This window comes from Megalopta genalis, chromosome 4 (genome assembly GCF_051020955.1).
Source record: "Megalopta genalis isolate 19385.01 chromosome 4, iyMegGena1_principal, whole genome shotgun sequence".
Taxonomy (NCBI): domain Eukaryota; kingdom Metazoa; phylum Arthropoda; class Insecta; order Hymenoptera; family Halictidae; genus Megalopta; species Megalopta genalis.
Genome location: NC_135016.1, coordinates 20,800,536 through 20,817,659, shown reverse-complemented (window position 1 = coordinate 20,817,659; position 17,124 = coordinate 20,800,536). Strand labels below are relative to the sequence as shown.

Below are 17,124 nucleotides of genomic sequence, written 5' to 3'. Positions count from 1 at the left end.
CGACGATAACGCTTTTATTGAGAAACACAAGCGCCGGGTTTTTCAATCAACCCACTCGCGATCTTCGCGCGTTCTGTATTTTCGTTAATTATTTCGCGGAGTGCGCGGGACAATAATGTGTTTTCTTTCGCTGGCTAGAAATTTGCTGGCGGAAATTTGCTAGAAATGAAATCGGATGTTATCTCGGTTTTTCTCTGGCTTTTGGAATAGCTGGACGTACTAGTTTCGGATTGAAGTGAACGAATCAATTTCTTTGCTTAGGGGGGTTTAAATTAATTCAGCCTTTGACATTTTTGTAAAGCAGCATCCACACAGGCCGGTCGCTTTTTAGGCTCGGTAGAGCCTACTAAGCCCAGTAGGCTTCAGTGTCACGCCTGGGTCTATTAGGACCCAGAGCTCGTGACCTACTTCATAGTTTCACGATTGATGCCGTCTGCCGTTCATTTTAAGTTACAGTGACGATTAATTTTTTATACTCTTGTTTTGTTCAATTATATGATTAGATGAATATTAGTAATAATAATAATAGAAATAATAGTAATAATAATAATAGAAGTAATAATAGTAATAATAATAATAGAAACAATAATAGTAATAATAATAGTAATAATAATAATAGAAGTAATAATAGTAATAATAATAATAGTAATAGAAATAATAGTAATAATAATAATAGAAACAATAATAGTAATAATAATAATAGAAATAATAATAGTAATAATGATAGTAATAATGATAGTAATAATAATAATACAATAATAATGATGATGATGATGATGATGATAATGATGATAATAGTAACAAAATTTTAGTTCAAAATATTTCTACATAATAAAGCCATGGGTCCGTTTGAACCCAACCCAAGGATTTCGCCAATATAAATCGTATTAATCACACGCGACATCGAATCTAAATGCAAACGAAACACGTTCTGCATCCATTGCAAGAAACAGGAGCCAGCCAGGAATCTCTTTGCCCTTTAATTTCAGTTCAACGACGTTGAATCGAACGTCGAAACGTCGAACGATGCAATGCATTTAATCCTTTCGGTTCTCAAAGACCTGGATCGCAGAAAGAGCGCGAATCCTCGAGACTCGAAAATCCTCGTCCTTTTAATGACCGACAAAACGAATTCAACAGTCGAGGCACGCGATCGAAATGCGCAACCTTGTACGCGAAACGAATCTCAAGGAACAGCAACGATATCGCGGACACCGGCGACGCAGAGAATAAAAAAGAAAAAGCGAAAAGAAAAGAAAAACAAGAAAAATGAATGAACGTTGGCGAGGCAACGCTGCTCACGTAATTGTGTCGCGCGTTTCCATTACGAAAGAATTCCGTCGCGAATGAAATCGCGCGAGCCGGCTCGATGCGAGCCGGCCATTTATGAATATTTTACAACGATTGCCGGTGGCAACGGGTCGGCCTCTCTCCGTTATCATCCACCATTTCCATTGACCAACATTGGTCACGAAGCGAGCGCTCGGCGCGCATTAATTAGACGGGAGGAGGTCCTATCGTCGTGTCCGCTAATTGGGCCAAGGTAACGGCAACAAAGTCTAATCCGATTATTACACAGTTACACGGTGAGACGGTTTCCTTGCGAGCCGGCACCCTTTGTGGAACTTCGCCGGCGACCGAACTTTTCCGGAATTGCACACAACTATTCGGACACGGAGCTCTTTGTACGGGAGAGAATCCGCAGTCGCGGTATTTCGAATCTTATCTATATTCGGTATGTCCATGGAAATGGTATCGAGGCATTCTTTTTGATCTTCTCAAGGTTTACGGCGAATCGTCCGTTTGGACGGAAAATCACTATCGTAACATGCAGGACGACTGATAAGAATTCGATATTCGTGACTTCTTGACAGTTCTTCGCTCTCGATCACTATTTATTTCTGTACAACGCGAGTCGTGATGGAAACTGAAGGTACCCATTTAATTGTTAACCCGATTAATTATACTCTTGTACACTTATAATGCTATTTAAATTTAAAATGCACGAATAATGAAATGAAAATACACTGTTAATTACTGTTATACACGTGTATTTTAAATAGTAATTAATACTATATATTTATATATTCGAAATGCGCAAACTTGTACGCGAAATTTATATTTCTATGGGGAGTAATTAATATTGTACATCTTCGTTACGGTCGGTGTGCTACTCTGTACATGAATTCACAGGTACACGTGTATTGAGATGCACGGATAATACACGAGTACATGAGTATATGAGGTACATACATACATACACTGTGTATTGAAATGTATAGTAGTTAATATATTATGAATATCTATACTTTGTTTATATAATTATTTGCGGAGAATTCTACCACCAATTTATGATAAATGAATATATATATTATTTGCAACCTATCAACTGATGTTTCATTTATCATTAATTGGTGGTAGAATTCGATAGAATTCAATAGAATTCAATACATAATAATAAAATTAATAATATATATATATATATTATTATATTATATTATTATTATTAATTTTATTATATTATTAATATTATATATAAGTATTATATATAATACGAACATAATAATTACTGTTAACTGTTACCAATGAGTCGGACTCATGATGAAGATTTCATTCGAGCACTTCTTTTGCACACGGATAAAAACGGATATATTAACCCCTTGCACTCGTGTGATGATTAAAAATCGTTAAATCACATTCCAAGATAATTTTTATATTGACAAAGTTTAGATTTAAAAAATGGTCGAAACTGTAACTGTTGCGCAAGTCACAAGAGATCCGATTCCATATGCAGAAAAAGCACTTCGCCGTATAAAATGGAAACGCTATAAATCGGAAAAATGATTTTAAATCTACGGTTGAAACAGCTTCGAGTGCAAAGTATTAATTACACGCGTACATGTGTGTACACATGCATATATAATAAATATTCTAAATTCCAAATCGTGGTCTGCGATAAAAAACGTTATACGAGAACGTATAACGCCCAGCGCTTTTCAGCAGTCGAATAATTAATTGAACGGCCATCGGGTTTCCGCAATCACAACCGGCAAATCTCGATTTTTTCGTTCTATCAACGTGCCGAAGCAATTTTCATCAGAACGATTCTTGTTTCCTTAAAAAAAAAAGCTATTATTCGCCGGCTGCTTTATCGCGGCGTTGAAACAACTGGAAAGTATGTAGCTGCTTTCACGGGGGAGAAAAAAATCAGTCGAAACTGCGGAAAGAAATTTTTTACGCATTCGCTCGTTCTCTGGCCGGGAAAACGAATTTAAATAATTGTCAGAGGCACGAACGAGTGAACTGCTGCAGCGTCTGATCATTTCGCCCGCGGATTCTCGCCGGCGTTTGTTACGAACGCGAGCGCGTCGAATGAATGTTTCCAATTGAAATTCCTTGTGGAAAAGAAATCTTTTATTTCGCGATCATTGATGCAGCGTTCGTTATATCGAATTCTAAGAATACCGTAGGCCGTGCCTCGGTTTATACGGCCGTCTATTTACGGCGCTCTGTTTTCATTCTTCCGTTCGGTTACTTTTGAACACGCGCAACAAATGTACTCGTTAAGCTCTTCGATACTACGGGCCACTATAGTGGCCTTCCATAAAATGACATCGAGGTACTGCGGACCACTATAGTGGCCCTCCATAAGATGCTACTTAGGTACTGCGGGCCACTATAGTGGCCCTCCATAAGATTCCACCGAGGTACTGCGGGCCACTATAGTGGCCCTCCATAAGATGCTACTTAGGTACTATGGGCCACTATAGTGGCCCTCCATAAGATGCCACCGAGGTACTGCGGGCCACTATAGTGGTCCTTCATAAGATGCCGTCGAGGTACTACGGGCCACTATAGTGGCCCTCCATAAGATGCTACTTAGGTACTATGGGCAACTATAGTGGCCCTCCATAAGATGCTACTTAGGTACTATGGGCCACTATAGTGGCCCTCCACAAGATGCCACCGAGGTACTGCGGGCCACTATAGTGGCCCTCCATAAGATGCTACTTAGGTACTATGGGCCACTATAGTAGCCCTCCACAAGATTCCACCGAGGTACTACGGGCCACTATAGTGGCCCTCCGTAAGATGCCACCGAGGAACTATGGGCCACTATAGTGGCCCTCCATAAGATGCCGTCGAGGTACTACGGGCCACTATAGTGGCCCTCTATGAGATGTCACCGAGGTACTACGGGCCACTATAGTGACCCTCCATAAGATGTCACCGAGGTACTACGGGCCACTATAGTGGCCCTCTACAAGATGTCACCGAGGTAATACGGGCCACTATAGTGGCCCTCCGTAAGATGCCACTAAGGTACTATGGGCCATTATAGTGGCCCTCCACAAGATGTTACCGAGGAACTATGGGCCACTATAGTGGCCCTCCATAAGATACCACCGATGTACTACGGGCCACTATAGTGGCCCTCCATAAGTTCGATCGTTTGTAGCGAATAAAGTCAGTGCTTACTGCAGAAAGATAATTCACCTTATTTTTCTCTCAACAACGGATATAAATAGATATGATTATTATTATTATATTATTTCTTTCTATTTATTTCTTATTTTTTTCAATTTTGTTTAACTTTCTTTGGATCAACCCTTTTGCTACGGGCGGGTTCTCCGCTGCGGTACCTCCGCAACGATCGACGTCTTGTAGGGTGCAGTGATGTCGCAGCGCGCAGAAAGTTCAGCAGAAAGGGTTAAACAATTTTCGAGTTTTCGAAGCGAGCTTTAACGATGCAACGTGTTATAATACGATTTCAGGAGCGCGTACACGACCGGCAAAAGACCAGCAACAACGTAAGCGGTAAACTTTCTTCGCGCGCTCGACCAAGCAGGTAAAAGTATCGTAAACGTGGCGGAGCAGCGGCGCGGGACGAGCATAATAATTCGCGATACGACTATCGCCGGCATAAACGGAACAGCGCCGCGAAATAATCTGTTCCGCTGAATGGAACACCGAAACCGAGAGAACCTCTAACTGTATCGCGGTTTTCTGTGTATTTAGGGTCTCGCTGCGCCCGGCTTGGAATTCTATTATGAGTTTACTTTTCAGGTCTCTCTCTCTCTCTCTCTCTCTCTCTCTCTCTCGGTCCACGCTGTGTCAGAATTCAATTTCGTGCACAAACAATCGCGCATACGCGCGGCCGATACATCGTCGAAACAAAGTTGCTTTCCATCGATGCCATTCGTCGTCGGTTTTCTTGTTCCCTTGCGAAGATTTAGCAACGAAATCCTCGGAATCGATTAACGATTGACCAATTACAAATAGGATATACACTGTTGGAGAATTGTCTGTGCAACTCGGAGAACTGTTTAAAAAATCAGCATTGTTCGAGAATTTCTTTTAGAATAAATTTCCGCGTCGCGGGATCGGCTTTGAATCAGAACAATCGAGTTTGATTTGAGTTCACGATCGCGTCTCGCTTAATGATGACATGAGACATCTTTGTTTCAGTTTATTTAGGAGAGTACATGTGTGCAAATGCAATGATAAAATCAACATGTGCATATGGATTGAAACTCGAAGTGACGCTATCGGACAGAACTTTCCGGTAAACCTAATAGTTTTTTACCACGAGCTGTATCGGCGACCGAAGTGTCGGCGATACATGAGCCGTTTATTTTGAAAGTGGCACAAGTCACTTTGTTTTTAAGTCGATGTATTTAAGGGTTTGCGTTTTAACACGTTTAAAAATATGGATGCTAACTTTCGAGAAGATTTACTTGTATTTGTTATCTCAGGATACTGATATTTTTCTCAGTATAAATAATTTCGTGTCAACATTAAAAAATCACCACTTTTCATTACGGTAAGGTGACTTATGCCACTGTCAAAATAAACGGCTTATTTGTGGATAGCAGCGTAGTCGAAGGGATGACGGATACATTGTTGCACATTTTTAGTATGGACAGGTGGTTCTTTAACATCTCGCGGTTATAATAGCGATTGCCACACCGTAAACTGGCAGACGTTCCGCATTAATTACCGGTTTCACAGGTGCGCGATATTTCTTTTTGGCGCGTAGAGCTCCGGAATCGCCGCTTTCTTATTTCGAGAGTTCCCGCGATAAACTCGAGATTTTGACGGGACTTTTAACAAAGCCGGGGCCTCCTTGATTAATGGGCGTCTTTATCACCTTGTTTAACAGCTGCGAACAATGTTTTAACGCCGGTAAGAGGATTGTATCGTCAACGTAAGTTCTGCGGAGCCTACGAAGAGATTAAATATATTTTATGAAAAACTTCGGAACTTAATACTGTTACAATTTACAGTCTAAATTACTCCGGACAGCATTTTTAATATCTTCTTTAAACGGGTTAGATTGAAGTATTTAAATTTAATTAAAATATGGATAAAAATGATTTTAAACAAATATGAATAAAAATGATTTTAAACAAATATGTAAAATGATTTTAAACAAATATGTAAAATATAAATGAAAACGATTTTAAATAAACACGAAAAATATAAAAATGGAAACGATTTTAAACAAACACGTAAAATACAAATGAAAATGATATTAAACAAACACGTAAAATATAAATGGAAATGATATTAAACAAACACGTAAAATATAAATGAAAACAATTTTAATCAAGTACGTAAAGTATGAACGAAAATGATTTTAAACAAATACATAAAATATAAATAAAAATGGTTTTAAGCGAATACGTAGAAAAAGAATTACTTTTAATATTGTTCAATATAGAGTTCGTTCGAAAGTATTCTACGGTTCAAAGGTGAAACCGAAATGTCACCAAACTCGCAGATCCAGGCCACTACGTATCGATGCAGGATCCAACGCACGCGTACGCTGCGTACAAAAGCCTTTCCTCGGTTGCGTAACGATGCACCGATCGCAGATTTCCGGCTGCGGATCCGCAGAGAACGAGTCGGCGATCATCTTTAACATTTCGCGGGTTCGGTTTCTCTCGCCGCGTCCTCTCGACTTTCTCGATCGTTCGTTCAACAACCATTGATTATGCAACGCGACATCGGCCTTGCGAGAAATTCGCTCGCGCGAATAACAGCGACGAGCAGCGTTCCGCGACCAGGAATAAAAGATCTATTTCACCATAAAATATCTATTTTTCTATTCACAATACAGTAATGTCTCCCTTACTGACGCTCAGATTGTCTACTAAAATGGATAATTTGGGAAGACGAGATACGATTATTCGCGCCTCGCGGCTCGATTTTATAATTGTGGACAATTTATAACTACGAAAATAAACCGCAAGGCTCGAATAATCGCATCTCCTTTTCCAAAATCGTCTCTCCTCTTCCTATTTTCGTTCACAAGCTGAAGGAAAATCGGAGAGAATTTGCTACTACAGCACAAGTAAATTCTCTCTAATTTTCCTTCGGCTTGCGAACAAAAGTGGACAATTTGGGAAAAGGAGATACGATTATTCGAGCCTTGCGGCTCGTTTCTATAATTGTGGACAATTTATAACTACGAAAATAAACCGCAAGGCTCGAATAATCGCATCTCCTTTTCCAAAATCGTCTCTCCTCTTCCTATTTTCGTTTACAAGCTGAAGGAAAATCGGGGAGAATTTGCTACTACAGCACAAGTAAATTCTCCCTAATTTTCCTTCGGCTTGCGAACAAAAGTGGACAATTTGTGGAAAGGAGATACGATTATTCGAGCCTTGCGGCTCGTTTCTATAATTGTGAACAATTTATAACTACGAAAATAAACCGCAAGGCTCGAATAATCGCATCTCCTTTTCCCAAATTGTCCATTTTTTTTATCAATCTGGGCGTCAATTAGAGAAACATTACTATATGTCTCGCGTTAACCCTGTCGAGGATTTTTACGCTTTTCGTTGTCAGGCGTTTGTTGTTTCTCTTTTTTAATCTACAAGTGCTCATTATTATGCAAATTTTGCACCTTTTTACATGGTTTTTAGCAACGTTTAAAACTGTAAAACGGAGCAAACAGAAACAGAGCTGAGACAAATATACGTACGCGATAATGAAAGAATCAACCCGGCCGCAGAATCGAACAGTTTTATGCACCAAGAAGTCTTAATTGCAAATGTAATTCGTGATTCAGTGAACGTTCGAGCTGTATTTTCCACGATCTATTTTCAGTTGACAGCGATTTCGGTAGTTTCACGTTCTTAGGTCGACGCGTCGTTTCATTACTTCGCCGATTATTCAACGAACAGTTTAACCACATCTCTCGCGGTGTTTAATAATTTCACATTTTTAGAAAGTGCAACAGAAAAAAAGGTAATTGCAATCGTAAACGCGTTTCGCGTGTTGTCCCACATTTTCTGCAATCTATAAAAAGATCACAGAAACGTGTACGGACACACAATTACAATAATTAGCGTCCTACACTTTCTTTCGCATTCCCTGCAACCTATAAAGCAACATACAGAACGCTAATCGTCGCGATTATGTTTTCGTATTTCATTGCTGTCGCAATTAAAACGTACGTTCGCGGCGTATTCGAGCATTTTACACTTGCGTAAAGAATGATTTTTCTAGAAGCACGATCGAATGCTACGGCTCTCTTGGAGCATAACAAAACCCTTCAATAGTGAAAGAAATTGTTCGTTTCCTTTTCTTCCTCTACGAACTCTTGAATTGAAATTAATTTTCTGGAAAGATGCCCCGCGTAATTATTACGCGAACAATATCCCGCTGCTTTCCATTTATGCATGAGATACCGCGCGAAATTTTATTGCTCGATCCAAATTGATCGTAAAGTGAACATTAAATTTAATTAACGCAGTTCGAGCCATACACAACTATCAGTACACCGAAGTTAGCTCGATATCGATCGTTCGTATTCGGTCCGAACTTAATCGAATGCATCCGCGACTCGGTCGCGTCGAATTACAGTAATGTCTCTCTAATTGACGCCCGGATCGTGCACAAAAAATGGATAATTTGGGAAGAGGAGATCTCTCAAGGTCACAGTAGGCCTTGGTAGCACTTTAAATTGACATTTTTGTGATCTTTGTACCATGTGCTTTCGATCTGTATAGAAGAAAATTGAATCTGAATTTTAAAAAAGCAACGAGCAGCAATGTCTCTCTAATTGACGCTCAGATTGTCCACAAAAGTGGATAATTTTTGTAAGAGGGGATACGATTTTTCGGGCCTTGCAGCCCGTTTTTATAGTTGTTGACAATTTGTAACTATAAAAATGAACCGCAATAATCGCATCTCCTTTTCCCAGATCGTCTCTCCTCTTCCTATTTTCGTTTACAAGCTGAAGGAAAATCGGGGAGAATTTGCTACGACAGCACAAGTAAATTCTCCCTAATTTTCCTTCGGCTTGCGAACAAAAGTGGACAATTTGGGAAAAGGAGATACGATTATTCGAGCCTCGCGGCTCGTTTCTATAATTGTGGACAATTTATAACTACAAAAATAAACCGCAAGGCTCGAATAATCGCATCTCCTTTTCCCAAATCGTCTCTCCTCTTCCTACTTTCGTTTACAAGCTGAAGGAAAATCGGGGAGAATTTGCTACGACAGCACAAGTAAATTCTCCCTAATTTTCCTTCGGCTTGCGAACAAAAGTGGACAGTTTGGGAAAAGGAGATACGATTATTCGAACCTCGCGGCTCGTTTCTATAATTGTGGACAATTTATAACTACAAAAATAAACCGCAAGGCTCGAATAATCGTATCTCCTCTTCCTAAATTGTCCATTTTTGTGGACAATCCGAGCGCCAATCGGCGAGACATGACTGTACATTTTTTCCCGTGACACATAGAATCGATGTCGACGATGTCGTCGAAACGACGGTCGACGAGCAGCAGGTTTGACAAGCGTTGACGAGCACGGTAGCCCGCAGATGCTCACGTTTTGTTATTTATCGGTCCCATAAACGATGATAACTGTAAAACGTGCTCCTTATCGCGCGACACGTGCACGCCGCAACTATCGATAATCTACAGGAAGCAAAGTTTCATGGTAATTAAGGAGCCGCATAAATTAGCCGTTCCTGATGCGCGCTCCGTTGAGCACCGATAATTATCATCGGTCCGATTAATCGATCATTAGGGGCGCAACCGTTTGTCCGCATACTGTTCAACGTGACTTCCGACTGCGTTCGCCCATCGTGGGTGTCCGCGTGGGTGCACGTATTAATTATATTATTTGTGTTTCGACTTTTCCGAGAACTGGCCGCGCAGCTTCCGATTTCAATTTACGATAAGCCGTCCAGCCGATTTGTGCCGGCCGGCTGATTAATGCCGCAATAATGAAGCGAGACGCGCGGGCTTCGCTTTTTGTTTTTTCAACCGTCCCGTTCGCCAACGGCGACGACAACGTGACGTTATCGAGTTACAAAACCCTTCGTTACGATTTCGTTCGCTCGTCCGCCGGTGTTTTTCCTGTAAAACCGTTCGCAATGGAAGATGCTCGCGCGCGAAAAACAGGAAAAAAGGTGTTTTAAGCGATAAAGAATCTTTATTATGTGCTATGTTTTCGATGCACACTTACAGACTGAGAGAGAGAGAGAGAGAGAGAGAGAGAGAGAGAGAGAAGAGAGCAAGAGACAGCGAGGGTGACGGAGAGAGAGAGAGAGAGAAGAGAGAAGAGAGAGCGAGAGAGATGGAGAGAGAGAGGAGAAAGCGAGAGAAGAGAGGGCGAGAGAGGCGAAGAGAGAAAGGAGAGAGAGTGAGACGGGCAGAGAGAGAGAGAGAGAGAGAGAGCGAGAGAGAGTTTTATGAACGGAAGTAATAAAGAAAAATCATTTTTGTTTTCAGTATTTGAAACTCGTTAGGCGTGCCTAGCATTTTGCTAAAAAAAAACAAACAGAACAAAACAGAACAAATAGAACTGTTCGAGATTTGACGACTCCAAATCAAGGCCTCAGCTATCGAAATTCCTGATCATGCAAACACTATGACTTCAATGCACTTATTCGCATCGTTCGAACAGCTGATCGATATCGGAAACGTACCCCGATGTGTTGTCCATCGATGAAAAGCTGTGGCAATTGTATCGCGGACAGGCCCAGACGGTCCCTGAGCTCAGCCTGGAGCTCCGCGTCGCCGAACAGGTCCAGCTCGTCGTACTTCACCATGTGCGTCCTCAGGATCTGCTTGACCTTCTTGCAGTTGTAGAAGGTTTTCCGAACGATGCCGGACGTCGTCGTGTAGACCACCACTTTGCCCAGTTCCTTCTTTATGTACGCCTGTAACAGCGGACGAGGGTCTTTCATTAAAAATCGTGACCGTGTGGAACGCAACTCGCGTGACGGATTGCGTGTTACGCGACCGTAGACCAGACCCGAGAATTTTATGGCGTTCTCAAAGCGTCGCCGCATGTCGTGAAACTCTCGGATCGTGCATACGAAATTCGAGCATTTATTCGGGTCTAGGAAAACGTTGCATATTTAGGAGAGAGCGTCGAGAAAGTGCTCCTCGTCGAGTCGTAATGCGAGATAAATATGGTGAATTTTCTCCGATTGACAATAATGCTCAGATGGTGCACAGAAATGGATAATTTGGGAAGAGGAGACACGATTGTTCGAGCCTTGCAGCTCGATTTTATAGTTATTATTATATACTATTATTATACTATTATATTATTATATTATTATATTATTATTATTATTATTATTATATTATTATTATTATTATTATTATTATATACTATTATTATACTATTATATTATTATATTATTATATTATTATTATTATTATTATTATTATTATACTATTATTATATTATTATTACTATAACAAATGAACCGCAAGGATCGAACAATCGTATCTTCCCTTCTAAAATTGTCCACTTTTGTGGACAATCTGAGCGTTAGAGACATTGCTGCTCGTTGCTTCTTTTCATTCAGATTCGATTTTCTTTTATACAGATCTAAAACTCATGGCAAAAAGATCACAAAAATGTAAATTTAAAGTGCTATCAAGGCCTGATCTGACCTTCAGAGATCAACAAAAAAAGAAAGAAAAATAAGGATGCTAAATTTTGTTCGGAGTTCTCAGTTTATATTTTCCTGACTTTCATTTAATATCATCTAGTTATTATCGTTAAGCCTCGTTGACAATCGCTAACTATAGAAACGAGCCGCGAGGCTCGAATAATCGTATCTCCTCTTCCCAAATTGTCCATTTTTTGTGTACAATATGAGTAAAAATTGGAGAGAATTTACTGTATTCCTTGTCAAAATATGAAAACAATTGTCAAACATTCATGGCAACAAAGAACGCATCTCATTGCATGGATAAAAATCGAGAGAAAGTATGAAGCAGAATGACCGAGACAGCTCGAATGGAAGCAACTTTAACCTCTCGAACCGCGGCGAATTGCTTCGTCGCGTGTCGCTGCGACTTTCAACCTCGCCGATCCAAAACTCCGCGGATTTCATTTCAGTTCGAAAGTCGGGCGTTCGTCGGCCCGATGAAACCGCGGTCGAACTCGAGCAACGAGTCGACGCTGAGATATTTGTTCAATTGCATCGATTTCTCAATCTTCGAAGACTGTCAGACTTCCATCGAGAAGCGATGTATTTCGAAGAAGCTGACGAAATGTGACCGCGTTTTTAGATCGATACCATAGGTCACCGTTAACGGAAAGGTTACGATTTTCTGGACTCGCCGCGCGTCGCTTTTGCGTGGCGTTTGCGCGCGTAGAACGCGACGCGGAACTTCGCAACGTGGAATTACAGATTCCCGGTCCGGGAACCTTTGAAACGAAACACCCGGCTTATAGCGGCGATCTGCCGAGCCCCGCGATGTTTTGCACTCGAGTTTCCGTGGAACGCTGAGAGAGAGAGAGAGAGAGAGAGCGGTGCTTCGATGGACGACGCGCGTCGCATTCAAGCGCTACGCGTCCAATGGAATTGCTGTTGCAGCAACCAGCTGCTCGAAGAACCGTTCGGTTTTTGCGGAAACCGATCGGCACCTTTGCCGATTACGACGTTTCTACGGGAATGTAACGGTTAACCCTTTCATGGGCACGATACGAATTTTCAAAAGATCGGAACATTCGCTTGCCATAATTTTATTTCTATTTTTACGACGATACAGCTGTTATTCGTTTTCCTGGTATTTTTAATATCTCACCCCTCAAAATTAGGGGTGGTGGGACCTACATACAGGATATCCTAAAATTATGGTATTTCCGAGAAATGAGGGATTCCTGAGGTGATTCGAAGCAACTTTTTCCTTTACGAAAATTTTCTCCGAGGCGTCGTGAACGAATTATTCATAAAAAAGCACTGACCAATGAGGGGCGAGTTCGCTCGGCGCTAGGCGACCGGGCCAATGAGCGGAACCGAGCTCCGTGCGCTCGTTGGCTCGGCCGTCGCGCGCCAGCCAAGCTCGCGTCTCATTGGTCACTGTTTTTCGTTAATAACTCGTAAACGAAGCCGCGGATCGCAATTTCGCTAAGGAAAAAGTTACTTCAAATGATCTCAGGAACCCCTCATTTCCCGGAAATATCATAATTTTAGGACACCCCGTGCAGATGCTAGCAGATTTCGACGGTGGGAATATTTGAGCCTGGCGTCCATGTGCACCCTACAAGTGGGTGGGAAGCTTCCTGGTGCCTACGAAAGGGCTAAACATCGGAGCTTTATACAATTCCTGCTCCCGTAAGCTGATCCATGAAAATTTAGAGGAAATATTCCGTTGGCTCCAGGATTCCTGATGTTAACTCTCGAACGGCGGACCATTTTCACGATACAATTTTCACTGTACAATGAAATTGATGATATTCTCAAATATAACTCTAACTTTCGATCAGCTCGAGTACCGCCGCAACTTCGTTGCAGGAAATATTTAATCCGCCGAGACAATAGAAATTCGATCTGATCTCAACCGAACCGATAGACGCGTCGTCGTTTCTAAGCGCAGCGTGCACAGGGTGCCTCACTTTGACCGATGGGCGCAACGCTCTCCTAGACCGTCCGAATAAAGCTCTTGAAATTATGCATCAAGATTCCGAGACTGAACTTTTTAAGACGAGGGTAACCGTTCTTAACGGCAATATACGACCTTGAATGGCCTTCAAACACCAACGTATTACAAGCCGATGATCATGGCTGGGTATAGACTGCGTACTTAGCGGACCGAATACATTCAATTTCATTTAAATGAATAAGTTTTGCCTCGAGATCCCGGCCTACTTGCTAAACCATTATCGTCGTAAAAGATGGTTTCTCCGAACAAGATTTCTTTGATATGCGTACAGTTTCGAATAACGAGAACTGCTGAAGATAATTGGCGGAATAACTTCTGCGACGAGACACACGTCGCAGACACGTTCCGGTCCTCCAGCTTTTGCCGGTCTCGAGAACGAATGAAATCGGAACAGGCTCGCGAGTTAATTCCTTCGGGGCGTTCCGTTAGGCGATAACGAGTCGATAATAACACTCGGCGGAACGATTAAACAGCCCTTAACCGTTTGAGTTCCAAGCAGCGCGATCGCGCTGTTCGGATTTCGTGTCGCGTCAAACTTTAGTAACGCGTGTACATCGCATAGCTGTTTCTTTTTTCTTTCCTTTTCTTTTCAGTTTGTTTGCCAATCTTATGACGTTGAATGCTACGGGGGTCACCGGTGACCGGCACTTAACTTGGCGCTCACGCCATGGAGGCCACCGATGATCGGCGCGCCAAAATTGATAGAAATATATATAATTTAAAACAAATGTCAATATCTAAAATTTTGTATTATTACCATCGTCAATTCAAACTGCGATCCCCGTCGTAATTAACATGTCAAACATGGTAAATGTAACTTATCTATTGCAGATAATATTTCAACATTATATGTATCACATACAAGAAAATTCATCGTGGCGCCACGGGCAATTTCTGAAAAACCGGCGTGGCATTCAACGTGTTAACGAGTGCTATCGCGCCGCTTGGTTCTCATTTTTGGAGCGGAGCGCCTGAGATCAAGGAAGTCTTATTTCGAGCGGAAAAGATCACACGTCCTTGCGAACGCGTTCGATTTTATTGATTTTATAAATATACATTTTTCTATTGTAAATAAAAGATAAATTTTCAATTTTGTAATTCACCATGATGCGATATCTTTGGTAACAATCTCCCATGTGCATTCTGGGTTTACCTGGACAAGTGTCACAGTATTCGCTTTGCCAAATAGAGTTACTAGATATTTCTTTCAAGTTTAGAACATTTTCCGCGCAATTATTGGTTTCCTTTATAATTTCATTTACCAATTCGTCCGTGAAAAATAATTTAAAATATTGTATCGGCTGTTCAACGTTTGTAGGAACTTGTGGTCCAACGACCTGTGGCAATGCACTAAAAGGTATTCTATCTGGAATATGTAATTCTTCCGTAACATCGCGCCATTCGTCTAAGTCTTGTAACGAATCTTCGCTTTCGCTTTCAATAATTCTCATTCTTCGTTTCTTCGGTAGTATAATTTCGCTGCTACTACTCGAAGTGTCAGAATCATAACCAACATTGTCTTCCACAATGTCTTTTAACTCTTCAAAATCAAATACGTCTTCGGTATCGCTCGGCTCTAAATTCTCATCGTAATATTTATTTTTCTCCATGTTGCTAACCATAGAAAAGGTCGAAAAATGGTTTAATCGTAATGGTACAGACTTAGCACGTTTCAACTGCGGATAACAATTGCTAACGCCGACGATAACGTATGCTAGAAACATTTTGCTCCGCAGCGGAGCCTTCGGAGTTACGGAACAAATGACAAATGTCTCCGTAGCGGAGCCTTCGGAGCGCTAAGGGTTAAGCATTCGAGTAAATTTAGGCACACTGTAAACATCAATTTTCGTTCCCTTCTAAGAAATGATTGCGATCGAAAAATTTCTAGTCGCAACAACCGCGAAGAAATTGGTATGTCAAGGGGTTGATATCGAGAGAAATCGGATGCAGAAATATACCGCGCAGATGTTGTTTTTCCAGGGAAACGGAGTTGTATTTTTTACACGCATATACTTCGACGAGAGTATAAACAGAGCGCAACAAATGAATGGTAATTTTTGTCCGCGGCGCGCGACGATCCTCTTAAACGGAGCTTTAACCCTTTGCACTCGAAGCTATTTCAAACGGAACAAATGACAAATGTCTCCGTAGCGGAGCCTTCGGAGCGCTAAGGGTTAAGACAAGCGCTATCACGCTGTTCGCCACTTTTCGTTCGTGTTTTCTGAATAACCCCTGGGACTCGAACGGTTAACGAACGATCTTCTCCCTAGAAGGTCGCGATCGTCGCATGATTGTTCAAACTTCGATCATCGTTCCAACATTTGCACGCGCTCCGCCGTTCGAGGATAGATTCGCGAGCGGGAACGACGACGCGCGGCGTCGCGGCGCGGCTCGGCTCGGCTTGGCGCGGCGCGAGCGGTCCATTGTATCGCTAAACCCATTTCATTAACCTGTAAACGGTAACCGTTTACGCCGATACGTTCCACAAGCTTGCCCGCGATTGTCTGTCTACTCTATTTACATAGCGCATTCACTATGCACGATCGAGCGAAGTTAATGGACTTCGCGTAGGCACGAGCGTGTGGGCGTTACGAGATAATGACAACGGCCCCGCGATCCAAAGAGTATCAGAAACGGGACTGGCATGTGAAGAACACGCGCCCCCACTGGAGCACACGATTGCATAATTGAAACGGGAGACGGTTCGAGCTCGATGAACAGGTGGACAGTGGCTTGCTAAACCGCCTCGCTTCTGCCGCGGATTCTACTGACCTGTTTCGAGCGAGTATCCGCTCGCGACAAGATTATTTATTCGTCGTCGACTTTGTACGAGCCATCGATACGTCGCGCCGCGGCGTGCTCTCATTAAAACGTTATTCGGAGAGCCGGGACCGGAATAATGTATCGAATCAATTTCCGAAACGCTGTATCGCGCGGATGCGAACCGATGAATTTATGGAGACTTCGACGGAAAGCTGCCGAATTTGTTAACAGAATCTGCCAGCGTGTTTTCGCCGTGGAAGTACAGAAACTATCCTCGAATAATAGGTAACAAAATGCGCGCAACTGATTTATTCAGAAGTTATCGATTCGGCTACGAAAATATTCCTAGCTTCGCTCGAGAAATCCGACTGTGCTGTCGAAGTAGCCAGCCTCTAACTATCGATACCCTTGAACTATAGAAGAAAA

The 17,124-nt window shown here is 41.9% G+C and overlaps 1 protein-coding gene across 3 annotated transcripts in view; it reads right to left on the bottom strand.

Annotated features, from left to right (window-relative positions):
- The window catches only part of LOC117219019 (uncharacterized), a 72,892-nt gene that overhangs the window by 13,911 nt on the left and 41,857 nt on the right, over positions 1 to 17,124 (bottom strand). For all 3 annotated transcript variants that reach the window (XM_033467850.2, XM_033467849.2, XM_033467848.2), the window contains one exon: positions 10,953 to 11,186. In XM_033467850.2, the coding sequence (XP_033323741.2) occupies positions 10,953 to 11,186 (234 nt within the window). The remainder of the gene's footprint in view (positions 1 to 10,952; positions 11,187 to 17,124) is intronic.